Genomic DNA, 19,536 nt, shown 5'->3' with positions numbered 1-19,536 from the left:
CTATTGCAAAGGGAGCCTTTTCTTTCTCTGCTGGTCAGTAGCTGCTAATACTGGAATATTTGTCTTCAGTTATGACATAGGTATTTTTTAACCCTTGTGGTGAGGTCTTTCCAGAGAAATGGTTAATGTAAGCATAATAACAATATGAATGGATGGAATAGACTAGATCATTAGTAAAGCAAGAGATTTCTGTGGCAGAATGGCTATATTCTGGAATAATAGTGTGTTGACATAAAGTGAAAGAGTTATATATTTCCGGAAAAGGCATTTTGAGCCTTCTCAAAATGCAAAGTGTTTTCACAGCTTGTAGTTAAAAACAAACCAAAAACCTATGAGGAAACCACTCTCTAGAAATATCTGCGTGGTTGCCTAAGGCTTGACTGCTTCTAAGATGTCAATCTTGACTAACTTCCTCTTCCTCCCCCCAGCTCTGTTAACAGCTGATCATTCTGTGCTCTTGTCTACCACCTGCAGCTCTACTGCTAAGCTATCATGGAACGTGAAATCTGCTAGCCAAAATAAGAACTAATTTGGGGTGCTAGTCTCAAAATTATTATTCCAGAAACTGCCTGCCTTACTGGCAGAAAAGAGTGCCTGATGCACTTTCTTCATCAGCTTTCTTCTGCCTTGCAGCTGTATTTAAGCTCTAATGCTGGATGGCTCTTGTGCTGAGTTACGTGCTCCTCCTCTGACAGCTGTAATTGTCATGGAGCTGTGACTGCAGAGAACAGGAAATGGATAAGCCCAGTGGACCACTAACAAATTTCCCACTGAGCAGATGTTATTTGCTTCAACTAGTTAATAATTAAGGGAAATGTTTAATTACTGATCGCAGTCTTTTACTGGCAAACCCCCATTTAACTTAGTGTTTTTAGAGGTTTTATTTGCCATACACTTCACAAACAGTGCTGTGTCCTTTGCCAGTGCTTTAGTGATGTGGATGAAGAATGCCTGTGAGTTTGCTTCAGATGTAGCTCTTCTTGCAGGTATCTTTCCCTGGGAGAACATGATCGAAAGCGTTTGGAGGATGATGAGGACCGTTTGTTAGCTACACTGCTGCATAATATGATTGCTTATATGCTCATGATAAAGGTGACTTCTTGTTCTTTTTAATAGATTGCTGCTCACATTTAAGCAATATATTTTGTTGATATTGTCTTGAAACCATACATCTCTGTTTATGAAACTCAGAGCAGTGGATAATAAGGGTAGTTTCTAGAAACTGCGAAGTTGGAAGGCTTTCTGTTACTAGAGAGATGAATTTATTTGAGCTATCAAGAGAGGCATAATCCTGCAAACCCAATGCTTTGGTACTTTATTTTCTTGTTTTGCATAGCAGAGCCTAATAGGTTTTAATTTTAAAGTATATTGAAAAATATAATGCTTTCTTTCAAGCAAAAGAATCCTTGTCAAAGGAAGGAAGCAGACTGAGTTAGTTTTATACACTCCACAACATTAAGGTCATAATGCAAATGTGTTAAAAATCAGTGTTTCATCCAGCTTGAAATCAGCACTCAAGCATGAGTGTACTACTGTTTTTGAAGCCTTTAGTAACAATGGCTGGCATTTATAGTAGCCTTTCGAAATGGCAACTGAGGCAGAAATATTTTGCTTCTGAGCTTGCTTGCAGCTCATCTTCAGGAAGAACCTTTTGCTGTTTGAAGACTCCTTGGGAGCGTTAGAGCCACAGCGTAGTGACCAGGAAACACATGGTGAAAGAATGAGAATTCTGAAAGGTATTGAGGGCTCCACAGCTGCCTAACTTGAGTCTGTGCAGAGGAAGAGGTGAAGCTGGTCTGGCCAATGAGACTCAGAAGTGGTAACATAGGGAACTGAGGCTTTTGATGTCAGTAGTTGGAAGCGGTGGGTAGTGGGACTGCAGCTTGTGCACAGGAAATCTGCAGGCAGGAAATCTGTTGAGCACAGCATCCTTTGTACAGTAGCTGAAAAGTGGGATATGTGCAGTGTGGTCCTGTACTGCTGAGTTAAAGAGGCCCTCGCATGAGTGAACTGGAGGTCAGTTATTTTGCTTCTTAGCAATGGAAACCAAGATATGTTTGGGAGATTGGAGTTGCCTCCTGTGAATAGAGGAGAGTATGCAACTGTCTGTGTATCTGCTTTCTAGGTGAACAAGAATGATATTAGGAAAAAGGTGCGTCGTTTAATGGGGAAATCACATATTGGATTGGTGCACAGCCAGCAAATAAATGATATTCTAGACAAACTTGCCAATCTGGTAAGTAAAACAGTGATGAGTGATATACCTCTGGTATCTACAGTGGAAGAGATAAATTGCCTGAAAAATCTTATGTATATTCTCTGCAACACTAATTTAAAACTATTTAAAATAATTAATTGAATTTTTAAGTGCTACTCTTCACAAGTGTAGAATAAAGACTGTGACTATATGGGCCTGTTTATAATGTTATAATGTTACAGAGTTATCAGTTAGAGCTGCAATACAAGTATGGATAAACATGACACATATCACAGTTCTGTGCAATGTTAATATTTTGTTAATAACTTTTGTTGGCAGGAACCTTTATGATTACTTTGACAGTAAGAAGTGTTTAGTCTTCTGTCAGTTTCCAGGCTAGTATAAGACCTGTAATCAGTTTCTGTACAAAACTGTTTCCAGGATTCATACAGAATAAACCTGATGTCTTGTAATGATCAATAAGAATATAGGCTAAAGCCTCAGTTAGTAAATCTAGGCAGTTTTAAACACAATCATCACCAGGGTGGACACAAGTTAGGCTCTTTTAAAGGTAATTTCTACATTTGGATCTTACTTTTCTGCACAGAAAAGACACAAAATCATCTTATAATTGATTGGGAAAAATCAGACCAGTTTCCTGCAATGATAACAGAACTCAGACACCTCACTTTCCTATACTGAGTATGGTACCACATGAATGTTGTATGCTGTGGTAACTCTCACAGTCACACTTATTGAAACTAAACTTACTGGAGTATCTTGCTTACGGCTTTGTCTGAATTTATCTCCAATAAGCTCATTAAATACTGTTAAAAATTCTTCTTTCTTTCATTTTTTCACCTAATGTCACCCCAATTCATTAATGATTTATGTGGGTTTTTTCCTAGAATGGACGGGAACTCCCTGTGAGACCCAGTGGCAGCCGCCACATCAAGAAGCAGACTTTTGTGGTACATGCTGGGACAGACACAACAGGAGACATATTTTTCATGGAGGTAGAGAAAAGAATAATACTAATGCAGGTAGTAGCAGAAGAAATGAGAGAAACAGATTAAAAAATCTTATGTAATATTTTGTGCTCCCAGGTATGTGATGATTGTATTGTGCTGAGAAGCAACATTGGAACTGTGTATGAACGTTGGTGGTATGAGAAACTCATCAACATGACTTACTGTCCCAAAACAAAAGTGCTTTGCCTCTGGCGCAGGAATGGTCAGGAGACACAACTGAACAAGTTCTACACAAAGAAGGTTTGAATTTTGTTTAATATAGACAATACTGCAGGGATAACAACACAGAAAAAGCCAAATCCTTTGCGTATCATATTTCATATTTAATAAAAAAATAGCACTCTCTTTCCAATGCTGGTTACTGAACTGAAATGGCTGTTTAGCAGCACTGACATCTGAAGCTGGCACTGTGCCCTGTCATTTACTTGAAGACAGTTGTCCACCAGCAAGTAATTTAAGAAATGACTTGTAGGTTTTTTGTTAGAAGAAGGAAAGCATCAGTATTACTAAATATTGTATGAGTTTACAGGTTTGTGAAGATAGTAAAAATATTACAGAGGATTCATGGGCAAAACCTAAATAAAACTATGCCCTAGGAGTTAACTGTTTAATTTTTGATCTTAGAATCATAGAATGGCTTGGGTTGGAGGGGACCTTTAAGATCACCTACTTTCCACCCCTCCACTACCCTGAGACACCTTCCATTAGTCCCACTGTCCATGTCACTGCCAAAGGTGTTAAACAGCATTGGACCCAGTACTGACACCTAAGGAACACCAGTTGTCACTGGTTTCCACTTGGATGTTGAGCCATTGATCTCAACTCTTGAATTTGTCCATCCATGAAATTTGTTCCTTTATAGTATAGAGTAGCTCAGCCTTCTCTGTGTCCTGTATCTTGGGCTATGGATAAAAAAATTTCTTAAATTTAGCTCTGAGATTACGGCTTAATCTCAGTGTTGAAGGAAAATGAGGAGAAGAACATGCCATAAGGAAATTGATATGAATAACAAAAAGATAGGTATTATGTACATGACTAACAATCTTGATTGCTGGAAAGAAAGAGGGGGATTATTGTGATGATTTTTCTACAGTAAGAAACTGCATAGGCTTGGTTAGAATGTGCCAGGTCATGAATTCTTCACTAGCTTGTGTGGTTAAATGCTATGAAGTAGTTTCTCTATCATCTTGTAAAACAAATATAAATACTAACTAGTAATTAGGTGTGCTTGAACTTGAATAGGCTTTTGGTCATCAGACACCACGTGGGGCCTGTTCTTTTTGTAGAATCTTAGAATCTTGCTGTTCTTTTCCCCCCCTTAGTAATGTGGAGAAATAACATTGTATTACTCTTCTTTTATCTGTTAGTGTCGGGAACTGTACTACTGTGTAAAAGACAGTATGGAGCGAGCAGCAGCAAGGCAGCAAAGCATAAAACCAGGTACAAGATTTTACTTGTAGGGAACATTTGTTGTTTAATCTCCAATAAGCAATTTTTTAAAATTAATAACTCCTTTGAATGTAATCTCCTTTAACTTGGAAATCTTTGGGTAATTTTGTGCATCCACATGCAAATAGCAGATTGTTGTCTTTAGCAAGAGTGTATTTGAAAGATATTTTAAGAATTGGGCAATAATGTAGTATTAAAAATGTGTTTGAGTTGTGTTAAAACCATTTCCCAGAGCTCAGTAGTTCTGCAAAACTTGATAATTTCTCAAAAATAATTTTAAGAATGCACTTTTTAGCTGAACTGAATAATGCAAAAGAAACCGGATGATAATGTTTAGATTATTAATATCCTCTATTAAATTATTGTTTTCATCATATATTGACATTTTAATTGCTTAGAACAATACCATACAGTGCAGCTAACAAATTCAAGCCTCCTTTGTGCTGCTTATGTATCTGTACTTAAGACTCTGCTCTCTATGGTATTATGTGATTGCAGGGTCTTACTGTACAGAAATGAAATCTGGCATTTAAAGCAAACAAACAATACCCCAGTATGACATACAATAAATACAGGATGAACTGACATTGATGTTGCTTCATGTTACCAGAATGAAATTTATTACAATACTTAAAATTCTAGTGGTTCTCAGAAAGCTGTCATTAGTGAGTGGACTCACTGAAATGACCTCTACTATTCTTAGTAGTGTCCTTTTGCTATACACATCAATAGGAATTATGTTTTTACTATTTTATATTCCCCTTCTATATACCATGACTTGGCTGACTGCTTTTTGCACCCTCTGTCTCTCTGGATTTATTTTTTTTTTGTTTGGCGGGTTTTTTGTTTTTGTTTTTGTTTTGTTTTTTGTTGGTTTTCTGTTTGGGTTTTTTTTTTGTTTGTTTGTTTGTGGTTTTTTTGGTTTTTGTTTTTTTTTCCCTTTATTAACATCACAGGTCCTGAGTTGGGTGGTGAGTTCCCTGTGCAGGATATGAAAACCGGTGAAGGAGGTCTTCTTCAGGTCACACTGGAAGGAATTAACCTGAAATTTATGCACAGTCAGGTATGAGGGAAATCTGTGAAAAGACTGAGCATGAAGCTTTTTGCAGCACGCCTGTATACGTGTTTCCTCTTCCCAGAGTATTAATAAGGACAGGGGATAGCTTGATGTGGGTAAAAAAACTTAGATATATTTACATTGAAACCCATAAGTATATATCAATATATATATTTATGTAATAACACACTGAATTTAAATATCCTCAGGAAAACTATAATCTGTTAAAGAAAGATTTTGATATATCTTTCAGCTTCTTGTTTCTTGTGGTCTGAATTGTCTAAGCACAAAACAAATGTTAGCCTGTATTAAGGAACAGAAAATGTGATCAATAATAATCTAAGCTGCTATAATGCTTTGCACTGTGAACAAATCCTCATTGCATAAGCAGTCAGCCTTAAAGATACAGTGTTTGATTATTGCAGGTGCAGAAGGCAACTTTCTGCATTATATTTAATCTATCATATTTTAAAATTTTAGAAATTATCTGTAGAAGTTTGTATGAAAATAAAATAGGAAACTGGGTCTTGATGTAATTCACAAAAATAAGAAAAACAGTACTGAATCCTTTTTCCTTCCAAATAACAGATACTGTGGGCATAGAGGAAACACAAGTAGAATTGTCATTTCTTCCTTTCTCTGGATGTTGTTTCTGTTGCTTCCTTTGATCCTTGTTTTTTATTTTGCTTTATGTTTTTTTTGTTTTGCATATATTAAATGCATGCTATGCTAGACAGTAGAATAAATTTTTAGGGGAGAAGGGAGAGTGTGTGTATGTGTGTGTGTGTGAGAGAGAAAGAAAGAAAAGCTTCTGTCAGTTCTCCGTGGAGTGTTTTTTCCTTTCCTTCTGACTAGACTTTTCTCCCCACACAAGTATTGTTTTTCTTTGAGGATACATCAGTGTAGATCCCACTGGAAGTGCATGTGCATCTCAAACACACATGCTCAGGATCTTTAATACTTCCTCCAAGGTCACAGCAGCACCGTGTGCCACTTGGAGTTCTTATAAGCCAGTATAAAGAGTAGAGAGTTGTGAACCTCCCTCAGTTTCCTTGCTGTCTCTTACGAGGGTAGAACCTGGATTATGTCCAACCTGCCACAGAATTTCAGATCTACTGTGTGATGGAGCACTCTATTTGTTGAAGTTACAGATTTTATCTTTTCATTGGGTGTGCTGAAATACAAAGAGCTGTAAAAGGAAGTTGGTTGTACAGAATGAATTTTCATAGTTCTTAAAAATGGCAGGTCTAAAGTCTTTGAAAGTTAAACCCTGATCTCAAAGCAACAGTTTGATATCCTTATAGATAGATATACTAGAAATTACTTTGTCCTAAGGCAAGGACACACAGTAGGAATGTTCTGTTTGCTACTTTGCCCAGAAGTCAAAGAAGTTCTGCTCAAAATGCTCATCTCTATGGAGATGACTCCATTTCATAAATGAAAAGGCAGGCACATTCAGATTTGCAGAGAGAAAAGATGTATGAAAAGATAGCCACATCAGCAGCAGCATGGTTTTATAAATATAGCAGGCATCTTCACAAGACAAGGACGCTGTCAGTGCTAAGCACATAGTGAGCACACATGTATCTGTGCTAAAGAAAATATCCAGATTCAAGTCTTTTTTTTTTTTCTTTCCTGTAAGACTGGAATGAAATTCAGAACAAAACTTTATGGAAACCTTGTATTGATTTTTAGTGTGGGACTGTCAGGAGCATTACTTTAATTTTGTACAACAGATACTGAGACCTGTGCTACTAGCAGAACTCGTAAAATACCAGCTTTATAAAAACTTCCTTAGAGAGAATGGTGTTCTAATTTGCTGTCTGTCATGAAGATTCCTATCTTTTTTCTGGAAAAGAGTCTGTGCAGGTCAGACCCAGGACATATGCCAGCCGTCTCCTTCACCTGAAAGATTATTCCTTCTCTTCATCACCTTTCCAATGAAGCTGCAGCCAGATGAGTTGCCATTACTTAAGATGGATATTGAAACAAGTGCACTTCTGGAAAATACACTGCATTTATTCAATATGTTTAATTCCTGGTCTGTTTGATTATATTGCCAGCTGACCAGGGCATTCAGTACCATTTAGGAGATCTAAAATATGTATCCTTGTTTTCCTTCTCAAAGTAAAGTGTCTAGATGGATATCAAATGTGTGTCATTTGAGGGTTTCTGTAGAATGGACAAGTGTAGCAGTTCCATAAAGGACTCCTACTAGTTGCACCATGCAAACAAACAAACAAAAAAAATCCCCTCCAGTTTCATAATCTTTGGAGCTAAAGGATGTTGGCATTCTTATTCTGACACTCATCAACCGGTCTGTTTTCTTAATAAAAGGTCTGCTATTCTGGATGATATTTTTTTTCAATCCTTGCATACATTGGTGTGAATTGCTCCCTAAGGTGGTTGGTTTCAGAATATTTATATAACCTTCATTAAAACCAGCCATTTTTTGGTGTTGAAAATGGCATTTTCTATTACAGTTGAGTTTGAATGGGGATACTGACCAAAAAAACCCTACAGGATCTCAGCAGGCCCAGCTTTCTCTTCATCTTCCTCTCCTTACTTAATCTGAAGGCCCTGTTCTTAGCTATCTTTCCAAGTATTTATTGTAGCTTACTAGTATAAGGCATTTCTATTGCTCTGCTTGATTGGACATCATATAATTAATTTAGAACATAGGAAGAGGGGTTTCCACTTTTTAAAAGGGAAGTATAAATGGAGTTTACCTGACAAGACAGAACATACTGCTTGCTGTTATGAAGCTGTTTTTGAAGGCTCTTGATTTGCGGTGTATGTACTTTCTTACCATCCTGTGAATTCCTTAGGAAATGTCTCAGATGCATGGTGGGACAACCTGTTATTGATATGTGAGAGTTGTCTTTAGTGTTCACAGATTGTCTCACCAAGCTGCAGCACATGGAAGTTTAAAATTAAAAAATATTGAAGTCTGTCTGTGCCTAGCAGATCAGAGGATGTTCTTCAGAATAGGGAGGAATCAAGTGTACCTGTGGCACTGGCAGATAATTCTGAGTTCACATCTACAAACTCTGTTGTAATATTGGGACTCAGTAGCCTGTGCCTGTTACAAATTCATCTGTGTCAAAAATAGATGGAAGCTTAATAAGATGCATAAAGCACATGCCCATCTACAGTAGGATCCACACTGAATGCTTTGTCTTGAGGAACCACAGTTTCCCTAGGGTAAGTAACTGCTGTTTCCTTTATGCGTGTTTTCTGATGGAGCAAGAGAAGAGCATCTCTGCCCCTTAAACAATATAGCAAGAATTTTTCCTTTGGCTCATATCTTCTGAAAATGGATTGTAATTGTGACAAACCTGATAAATTTTCATCTTGCTCATAGGTCTTGTGGAGATGCAGCTCCCCGTAACTTTAACTCAGATCATGAGCACCTGGGGCAGTCAGGTCTCTTAGGCAGTTTTATTCTTCCCAAATAAAATGGCCAGTGTTTTGCCTGAGCCTTTCTATTGAGTTTCTGAGTTTTTGTACTTCAAATTATTAGTAAAAATTTTTCACAGAAAAGATTACAGAAAAACAGAACTAAGTGCAGTAAAGAAAGTATTCTGTTATTGATTTGTTTATTCTGTAAGTATGTCTCAAAAAAGAAAATGCTTTTGACCAAGTAAACTGATACAGAACATGAATGAAAATAGGCAAACAAACAGTCTCCTTTCCCTTGAGTGCTTGAACATAAGCAGAAAGCAAGATTTTTGGTTAAGTAAGTGGAAGTTTTGGGGTTTTATGGTGAATAAAAAATATCTCAGGTCTGTTGGTTAGTTCTCTGCCAATAAAAATAACAATAAAATTCATTTGACTTGAAAATCAGCATGTCATCTCAAGTGTATGGTGCATTTACTGATCTCTCTTGATACAGATAAGTCTCTTCAAAAACCCTGCAACAATTTCTAATGTTGACGTCCTTTGTCTTTCATGCATAGCATATAATGCATGACTACATTGGTGTTGTTAATATGGGATTCAAGAGGGTTGCAGAATTTTCCTTTCCCTTCTTTCCAAGACAGAGAAGTTCTCCAGTACCGCTTTAAAAAAAGGTCCTGAGATCATGGTGTCCTAAAGGTGTAGGCACGCAAAGTATCAAACCACACTATTGTGATAGAGTTTTGCAAGGACCTCTCTAAGGTGTTTGACATAGACTCTGTGAATGTTAGGGCAATGTTACTCTTAGTTTTTCTCTTGCCTTGAGAAGCAAGTCTGCTAGAAACTGGGATATGGATTAGAGTCCTTACAGCACTTGCTACAGCTTCTTATGTCTGTGTACTGACTTTGTGACCCTTCTGGAGATGTGCACATAAGAAGGGGCTGTTTTGTATCTTCAAATAGATTGGGTGTTAAACAAACTCATTATGCAAGGAGAACTTGTTTATTCATGCAGACTTGGCATCTACATTCTGGACTGGAAAACCTCATCATGTAGTTCAGCTGCTTTTTTCTTCTGGGGTTCATGTATGTAAAACATGACTTTAAGGCAGGTTTGTTTTCTAAATGGCTTGCTCAACTGGCAGAGCCATATGTGAAGTGAGCAAACCATAGAGAAGGATCCAAACTCTCCCATCCTGCTCAAAGCAGAAAACTGGTACTGACTGTTAAAAGGAGATGGTTCCAAGAGTAACTCTGAAGATTATATGTCATAAACTCTAGTAAAATCTTGCATGGCAGAACTGTCAGGGAGAAGAAAGGTTAGTGGCTCCTCATTGGATTCAATTTGACTACTTGGTAGGTTAGGAGGATCAGTGTCAGGGTGGGATAGTACCCCTTACCTGCCCTCTGTGCTGGAGGAGGATGCATGGAGGGGCAGAAACTACGTGGGATGGATCAGAGGCTACAAATAGTGCCAAATTTGGGAGCCAGCTTTATTCTCGTCCCCCTCTTTTGCTGTATTTCAGGTGTGTTGGTATTCTTTTTGCAATAACTCATTTGAGTGCCTGAAGGGGTAGCAATGTTGGATATGTCAGAGTTACTAACTCCTTCGTTTCTCTTCCATGCTTTCTCCTCCTGCAAGGAGCGGAAGGTACTTCATCTTCTGCTGTCTTCGCTTCTTAGCACTTTTAAGTTTTTTGTTGATTTCTAGCATTGTGGCAAGTTTGTCTTCTGAATATTTATTTCACCCTTTATTTATATATTAAACTGAAAAATTAAATGAACTGGTAGTGTATGCTATGAAACTTCAGGTTCTATCTGTTGTGATGATTTTTTTGTTTGTTTTGATTTTTGGTTTAAAAAAAACTCCAAACCCAACTAATTTTGTGTTACTTTTCCTCCTGTTTTTGTAGGTTTTCATAGAGCTGAATCACATAAAAAAGTGCAATACTGTGCGAGGAGTCTTTGTCCTGGAGGAATTTGGTAATTACATTATTTTGATATTAGGTCTGTACTCACATGGCAGTAACTCAAATTTCCAGTCTTCAGATTCAGAGTCGCACTGCAATTTCGAAGATGGGAGAGAATGTAGGTTCCATATAAGGAGTTGCCTGAGAGATGGGTGACTTTACATAAAAATTTGCACATTAATTTTTGTCATGTTAAGATTTGTGATCTAGGTGCTTTTTATTATTAGACAGAGAAAAGGTCCTGAGTCTTCTGAAATATCGAAAACCAGACATGGATGTTAATTTTCTTTGATATGTTCCTTTTTAATCTGAGAAACCACATTTTTAAAGCAGGATTTAAAGTTGGTCTTTCTCAACATACCATTTTTTCATTACAAAGAATTACTGTTAGTTGCAAAGCTTTCTTTTTGCTCTAAGTGTAGTTTAATTTTTGTTTAATGGAGCAGAAGCTATTTCACCGGTTGTACTTTATTTATCCTGTGGTTTTTATTTTAGAGCATGAGTGGAAAAGTAAAGGTTAAGGAGAACAGAGAGTTTGTGCTATTTTGGTCAGTTACTGCTATTGCATATCTGCCTACATGGGAGTCTGGGCAAAATTTCAGGTTACTCTTCAGTGTTAGTGTCAGTCACAATATTCTTAGCTAGGGTCTGAAAACCATATGAGTGACTTCAGATGCAGCTCTCTGGAAGGGTGATCCACTTACTTCTCTTGAAACCCAAGTTGGTTTATTCTTCCAGCCATCTTTGGGACATTTGTTTAGGTCTTAGGAGTATGTATGAAACATATAAAAAGAAGCTGAATTTTACAACATTCCATAGTAGATCAGCATACACACTTTGGCCATTAATCAGAATCTGAATCAGCAGCTCCCATTATCAAGACTGTCATTGTTCTTTGGTACTGTGAATGGAATGTTCTGGCTGAGGGATTCTCCCTTGAATTATAGAAGACTATTAATATGAGATTTCTGAAATTAATGTCTTTGTCCATTGCAATGTATTGTTCTCCTTTGAGTGACACAAAGTTCTAAGTGATAAAACCCTTCTGACTGTTGCAGTTTGCTTATTGTTTACTGTTAATCTCCCAGGTGTTTCAGATTTGAATTAGTGAACAGTTTTTCCCCAGTTATTGAAAATGTTGTTCAAGGTTCATATGATCAGATCTGTATATTTAAAAGATGAAAATTTTCTAATAGTTTAGATGTTTATAAGTCTTGTTCAATTTGATTCTGTTCCTTTGATATCATATTTTCATGCTGATGGGCATGATTTATTTTATTACTTACAGAATTTTTTTAAGTCAGTAAAAGATTATTGATGGGTTTTACAAAGATGAGAATTCAGAAGCCATAAAATTAGCTTAAAGAATGGCTTCAGCTTCTGAAATCTTTACTTAAAAAAATTACTTGGATCAGGAATTAATTTTGGATCATTTTTTGAGGTTTCAGTGCAAATTACTTCTTTTAATAGTTTATTTATATTGCACGAGAAGAAAGACAGTGTTTGACTTGGTTATTTCTAATTTGTATTGGTGACTCTGTAACAGAGCATTTAGCCCCTAACTAATGTCTGTAATAAATGTAAGAAGTATTTATTTTTTTACAAAAGATGTCAATCAAGGGCCTATTACAAAAGCTAGAATTGTCTTATGGAACTTATAAAAGAGTAATTTTAAAAAGTAATTAAAAATAAACTGGGAGTTGAAATCTACAAGCAAAAACTGAGAAATCAGACCACTTGAGTTAAAAATATCCTCTCTCACAAGATAGAGGTCAAAGACAAGAACAAATTTAGATGTACCAAATGAGATTGACAGTTTTCCCATCCAGCTAATACTGAGAAAGAAAAAAAAGGAGGCTGTTGCAGAGGAGCTAACTTTTCTTCTTATGCTGAGATTAGAGTCTGCCTCAGAGCTGTTTTTTGAATTGTTGTAAGGGTGAGAGGATATAACAGTCTGTCCTGTTCAAGATAAATGAACATGTTTGGTAGTAGAAGACTAAAAGCATTCAGCAAAAACTTGCTTGGACTTCTTAAGAATGAAGTTATTATTTAGTGTCAAACATTGTAAACCTTGCCATCATATTTATTGTAGTAGGAGCATGTTGAAGTAGTAGATGCTCTTAGAAAGGTAGAGTTTGGTAAGTGTGCATACTCCAGTCTGATAGGGAGTACTTCAATGCAGGATTTTGATTTTACCAAGCATGAGTGCTCCAAATTAGTGATAGCACAGGAGGAAATTAAAGCTCTGTTTGTGTTAGTGCTGGGTTTAGATGGCAGCATCACAGTTGGACTTGTGGTTTCAGAGCAGTATGCAAGCAGAGGTTCAGGAATTGTGTTCCAAAGATGAAAGTGTAAACCTAAGTAAATGAGGAAGTGTAAGGTTTTTCCCTCTGGAATTTGAGTTACTGCTGTGTACTTGTGCTTTACTTTCTTGTGGCCCCTTCACCACCGCTGCTATGAAAACCTTCATTCTCCAGCAGGTAAAGTGATCTCCCCTGAACTCATTTTGTGGTAGCACCATATTTTCATTTACAGGACCAAAGGCTGCAGGATGGTGCTTAATTTACTCCCTTCATCCACTCAGTTCAAGAGCATCAGAAATAACTTCTAATGTTAGAAGTACTAATCTCTCAGTTTGAGGCTTGAATCTTTGAAAGCTTGGGTCTTTGTGGTTTTTTCTTGTTGTGGTGGGAGTTCTTTTTTGGGGGTTTCTTTTGGGGATTTTTTTTGTGGGAGGGAAGTTTCTTTTTTCCTTTCTTCCTTTTTTCTTTGTATTCTGCAGTGGTAGTGCTTTGACTTCTGTGTTTGTAAATGCAAACCCGCTCTTAATCTTCCTAACTCAGTCCTCTCAGGAGAATTTTCTGCATTGGAAGGACTGTGAAGGAGTACTTTAAGTAAAGACAAGGCAACTTACTGTGAAGTGGAGAGACAGTACCTTGCCTAGCTGCTCTCCTGTTCCCTCTCTTCCTATTCTCAATTATGATACAGGACTTTACAGCTTCCCTTCTCTCCTTCCCTCGTGGCACAAGGTCCTTACAGCTTTCCCTTCCTGCTTTTTGAAGAGTATATGAACAGTTGTATGTTATCCAGTGGGCAGTGAGACTTACACAGCTGTAAAAGTCCTACCCTATTTGGCTGTGCACCAGCCTCACTCCCACCCTTATCCCCTGGTGACATGGAGTTAATTTGGAACATCTGGTGCCAACGGGTAAGGTAGCTTGGATGTGCACCTCCTTATCTCCCCAGCTTTAGTCTCTGGTATCACTGGGGCAGTGCAGCCTGGGTGTGCACTTCCCTTGTTTCTCAGCCTTTCATGCAACTGCCAACTCCAAGGAGAGTGAGCGTGGAAAAATAAAACAAAAATATTACTTTTTACCATCATATTTTGAACTTTTCCATAGTTTCTTTTCAAGAGTGACAATACCATGACATATGAGAATTAGTAGGTACTGGTTTGTAATTTGAGAACTTTCTCAAACCCAGTCTGCACTGCCTACTCTTGGCCCCTTAGAGTGTGATCCGTCTCCCTCTCCAGCGTTTAGCTGTGTCATATCATAGTTAAAGAGATGACATCTGCATGGATAGGTTTTGTTGTGGATTTTTCCTGGTTCTTCATACTGAACTCATCTGCCTCTGTTTCTTTTCTTGTCACTAGTACTTTGTGTAATAAAACATCCTTCCTCTATGAACCTGGAATGATTTGGTTTTGCATAATTTCTGTACTGCTTCTAAATTCTTTTGTTGTGACACAGAAATTTCATGGCAAATTCCAGCTATTCTGGAAGCGAAGTACTCAGAGTTGATAGCGATATTCCCCTGATATTGACATTTTAAATTTGCCAGCTGTATGTTCTAGTGTGGTCTTTGTTCTCTTCTGGTGATTTCCCATGGTCTCTGTTCACAACATTTGCAGACCAAGTGCGGGCCAAAGGCACAGTTCAGATGCACTGCACATGAACAGGGTGGTTACTGTTTGCTTTTTTGTGCATTCCACAATGAGAAATAAAGATTAATTTCCTTTAGTTTAATTATGCCAGTTTTCTTTCTATCAGTTTGAGGCAGTGCAGGGGAACAAGGTCAGATTTTCTGGTTAATAGATTTTTTCATCAGTCTTAATCCTCTTTTTATAGGAAGATTTCTATAAACCAGCCAGCCTGGTATTTTAGGAATATGTGTCACTGAACTCAGCATTTTATTTTAAAGCAACTCATTCAAAAACTATGAATGTTTTCAGCGAGTATGTCTCAAGTAAATACCATCACACACATCCTGTACAGGAGAAAGACTATATTGAGAAACTTAAAATAGAGCTGGAAAACAGTCTTCCACTTAAGAAAAATTTCACCCTCAGCTCCATTTTTTCCCCCCTGGATTTCACTAGCTTACTATACAGTGTCCAGCAGTTCTTTAGAGATCTGTTACTCAGCAGAGAAGGATTCAAACATCTCAAGGGTACAATCTTTGGGACTCATATAGTGACATATTCCTATGGAATTTTTGAGTTATTTTTTATTGTGTAAGGCATTAGGTGTATTTTGTCATTAAACATATTTTTTCAATTTTTACTGTCTAGCAGGAATAAGTAATATGAGAAAAGCCAGAGTCTCTTAAGAATCATCAAATATCTGCTGTGCCAAACAGACACAGTGAAATTTTTTTCCAGTTTGAGTAATTTATTGTGACATTACCAGTGTCTTCCAAGGATATGTGTAATGTAAATGAAAAGCAGTAGAAACATGCAGTAGTGAGGGATAGTGAAGTGCCCTGTACCTGCACCTGCTGTCTGTCTGCATCCCTTCCCTTTCCCATGGGAACGTTGTGCTATTTCTTTCCCATTTGCCTCTCGTTTTTTGAACTTTTTGTTTTGTCTCTTGCCCGTCCGGTTTTAGTTCCTGAAACTAAAGAAGTGGTGAGCCACAAGTACAAGACGCCAATGGTGAGTCCACTGTGATGCCTCTGGTGGTTCTCTAGAGGATATGTCTTTACGTTTTCATGTGGAGAAAAGAATTACATTGAGACTGCAGGATTATCACTGAAAACACCAGCTGCTCTTTATGATGTTTTCTTCATGGGGAGACAGCAAAACTCAGTGATTGCTGGATCTATGAAATTAGAGGAACTCACCAGTAGTACAGAAAGCACTGTCTCCTTTTTTAAGCCAGATGTTTGAACTTTAGCACTGTAAGAACTAGTGGAACTGTTAATTTTAAGACAGTGCAGAACACAATCCTTGCTCCATAGAACAGATGGAAAGGGAGACTACTTCCTAGGAATAAAATTATTCTTAACAGTTTACAAAAAATTCCCATCTCCTCGTGAGCACTGACTTGTGAGAGAATAGTAAAAGTACTAATTCCTGCTGTATAGATGAGTTCTTGTTCTGGTATAATGTTCAGTTTTTATAACATTTTTTCTGAACACCAGCAGTTGATAATCAACTTAATGATCAACAATGTTTAGCACTTTTATACATGATCAGGCTTATAGCACTCATGAGGAAAAAATAGAAACCAATGATTATTATCAGAACTGAAATTTCAGTTTACGTCTGAAGTGCAGTGATTTCATTTAGTGATTTCATGGAAATTCAGTCCTTCAAGAGGAGAGAGAGCAAGATTATTTGAAGAAGCTGGAAATGTTTTAGAACAAAATCCTTAGAATATATGTGGTTTAAGAAGCAAATAACTGTATCTGTTAGTAAGAAAAGCCAGTTTAATGGAAAAAGAAAAGTATTTTATTGGAAGTGTTTTAGCTTGTACTGCAATACAGCAAAACATATTGTTATGCTTATTACCTTAAGGAAAATTTTAAATGTCAGTTTAAAGGACAAGAATTTTTAAGATCACCAGAAGAGCTGGTATTAGGACTAGTGTATTAATTAAGTGTAAGTCTTAACTTTTCTGGATTGTGCTGCCAGTCAAATGGTAAAAGAGGATTTTTGGTTAAATAATAGCACAGTTAGTCAGTTAACTAATTGTAAAACTGAGTAGTGCTATGTGAAACCCTCTCTTTAGTTAGCTCTTTCAACCCCTTCCAGAAAATATCTTGTAATTTCATGCAACAGGACCAAAAGCAAATATTCAGAATAGTTTTTCTAAAGCCAGTTGGCCAACTTTCTAGCTTAGTATACTGCTCTTAAAAATTATTAAATCATACTGTTAAGCAACTGATGTTTTTATCCCAAAGGAATTTTTTAGTTATATGGCTCTTCTCTCTCCATCTCAGTTAGAAGGTGGTAGGGGACACATTTTCCTGATTTTGTCTGTAGCCAGAATAGTTGTCCCATGAAGGAAGACATGGAGGAAAATACAAATGTGCAATGGATTTTGTAAAACACTTAATCTGAATTTTAGTATCTCTTCTTCTACATTCTTGTAGGCTCACGAGATCTGCTACTCCGTGCTGTGTCTCTTCTCTTACGTGGCTGCAATTCGTGGAAAAGAGGCAGAAAACAAAAGCAAACCACCTCGACCAGTTTCCAGTTGATCATGATATTTGGACATATCTACCCTTTGGCACACTGATATGCAGTACTCCCAGTTTTACTGCAGTTACTGGAGCTCACTTTCTGTCTTTTATGAGAACTTGGTTATTTATGTATGACCCTGCAAGTCTTTCCCCATAGAAAAACCTAAGCCTTCCCTGTTCAGTCTCCTTCTCAATTCATCCTTAATGGAGTTTATAAATGAGCTTTTAATCAGACAGTTTTAAGTGTGTGCGTCCATCTGTGAGTGACTTACTCTGGACATTCCTTTGAAATTCCTTTTTTGTTAAGATGACTTAATGGCTTGAGTTTGGTTGTTTTTTGTTCTAGTGGTACTTGTTACAATTTGATCACTTTACAACTACAGGCTTCTGCTTTCGGATTCTCTGGTATGTGCACAGTGGAAGCAGCCTGGTCCTGTATGTTGTTTCAGTGTTGTGTTTTTCTTGTTTTCCTTCTGTGTTGTTCATTTTTAATTACCAACATGGAGTTCCTGTCGCATAGTTCTACAGTCCCTTTTGGTAGAGATGAACAATTTAGCTGTCATAGTCTTAAAATATCATGTGACAGTTGAAGTTTGGCTATTTAATTGGTCTATCTGTGGAGATGACTGCTTCTCAAGTGGAGAGAGAAGCTTTGAAGGTAGTATATTGTAAAAAAACCTCAGCACTTCATGGGTTCTGTGGATTTTCAAATGGGAGTTTAGGTAACATTTGTAGCTACCCCAGCAGCAGAGCTCACAGATGCAAATAAGCACTCCCTAAAGCAGTTAATCACAGGGATTAGAAAATGAATGAGGCAGTGTAAAACTTGGAAACATTATTGGCAGAAGCACAGTACAGAAATCTGCAGAACATTTTCAGAAGCCCAGAGGATTTTGCTGTCTCCAAATTTTTTAACTATTGCTTTTGTATTTTTTTTTCAATCTGAATCTGTATATGGAGGGATCTTGAGAATATTGTGTTTATGTATAATGAAACTCACGTACTTAAAACAATCCATCATATTCCTTATTTTAAACAGGCTGGATATGAATGGTTTTTTTTGCATCCTGTTTTTGTTCTTGAACTGTACTGCACTTGTCTGGAAAGCTCTTAGGATGCTGGAAGGTGAGACTGTCTAGAGAAAATAATGTTACATGTAAAAATATCAGGAAAAATTGCTCTGATACAAACTGATGTATTGTATGTTTTGACATAAAATTCTGACTAAATGCACCCAGAAATAACCCTGTTTTGGCTTGGTCAGGGTATCTACCATTTAAAATGGAATATACTAGTATGGGTGAGGATGATGTAAATATTATAGCATCACATCTATTTATAGAAACTGTACAGCTCTCTGAATGTGAAAATAAAATGTCATTCAACCAGCAGCTGGTTTTCATCCTCCGGTGCTTTTCTGTCATTTGTTATTCTGAAACAAATATAATTATTTACAAAATACACCACACACATACAAGAAATAGTGGAAAAGAGAAGACTCTAAATCAACAATCTAAATTTCTTTCCACATAATCAGCTTTAAATAATCGGGGTTTTTTTTTTTTTTTGCTTCTAACACAACATCTGTGTAATTTGTCTTTAGAACAAAAGTGTTTGAAGAACATGAATAGGGAAAACAGACACATGGGAAATATGGAAATTTCTTTTGCATGCTTGCAAGTAGAAGTGGTACGTAAACAACCTTTCATCCTTTCCTAACATAAAAGCAAAACTGAAATTGGTAAATTATGAAAGTAGCCTGGTTTGAATTTATTTTCTTTCTTTTGTCTTCTGAGATCGTAAATTTTCTTGTAGAAATATCTGAATTTTTAGCATTTGTAGTTTTCTGCATGCTACTGTATTTCAAGTACAGTTAAGACTGAAAGCACTTTGGTCTGCAACAGAGGTTCCATTTATCGAATGCTGGGTCCCACTGAGGTAGACTATTTTGATTTTTACATTGTA

General features: G+C 37.0%; 1 protein-coding gene across 18 annotated transcripts in view; it reads left to right on the top strand.

Moving 5' to 3' along the window:
* Positions 1-18,962, top strand: part of MADD (MAP kinase activating death domain) — a 69,383-nt gene extending 50,421 nt beyond the window's left edge. For all 18 annotated transcript variants that reach the window (XM_058829636.1, XM_058829633.1, XM_058829630.1 and 15 more), the window contains 9 exons: positions 987-1,092; positions 2,126-2,236; positions 3,106-3,213; positions 3,304-3,468; positions 4,596-4,668; positions 5,634-5,740; positions 11,047-11,116; positions 15,993-16,039; positions 17,482-18,962. In XM_058829636.1, coding sequence (XP_058685619.1) covers positions 987-1,092; positions 2,126-2,236; positions 3,106-3,213; positions 3,304-3,468; positions 4,596-4,668; positions 5,634-5,740; positions 11,047-11,116; positions 15,993-16,039; positions 17,482-17,589 — 895 coding nt within the window. In that variant the 3' untranslated portion in view covers positions 17,590-18,962. The remainder of the gene's footprint in view (positions 1-986; positions 1,093-2,125; positions 2,237-3,105; positions 3,214-3,303; positions 3,469-4,595; positions 4,669-5,633; positions 5,741-11,046; positions 11,117-15,992; positions 16,040-17,481) is intronic.
* The last annotated feature ends 574 nt before the right edge of the window (positions 18,963-19,536 follow it).

This window comes from Poecile atricapillus, chromosome 1 (assembly GCF_030490865.1).
Source record: "Poecile atricapillus isolate bPoeAtr1 chromosome 1, bPoeAtr1.hap1, whole genome shotgun sequence".
NCBI lineage: Eukaryota > Metazoa > Chordata > Aves > Passeriformes > Paridae > Poecile > Poecile atricapillus.
This window is presented reverse-complemented; position numbering and strand designations above follow the sequence as displayed.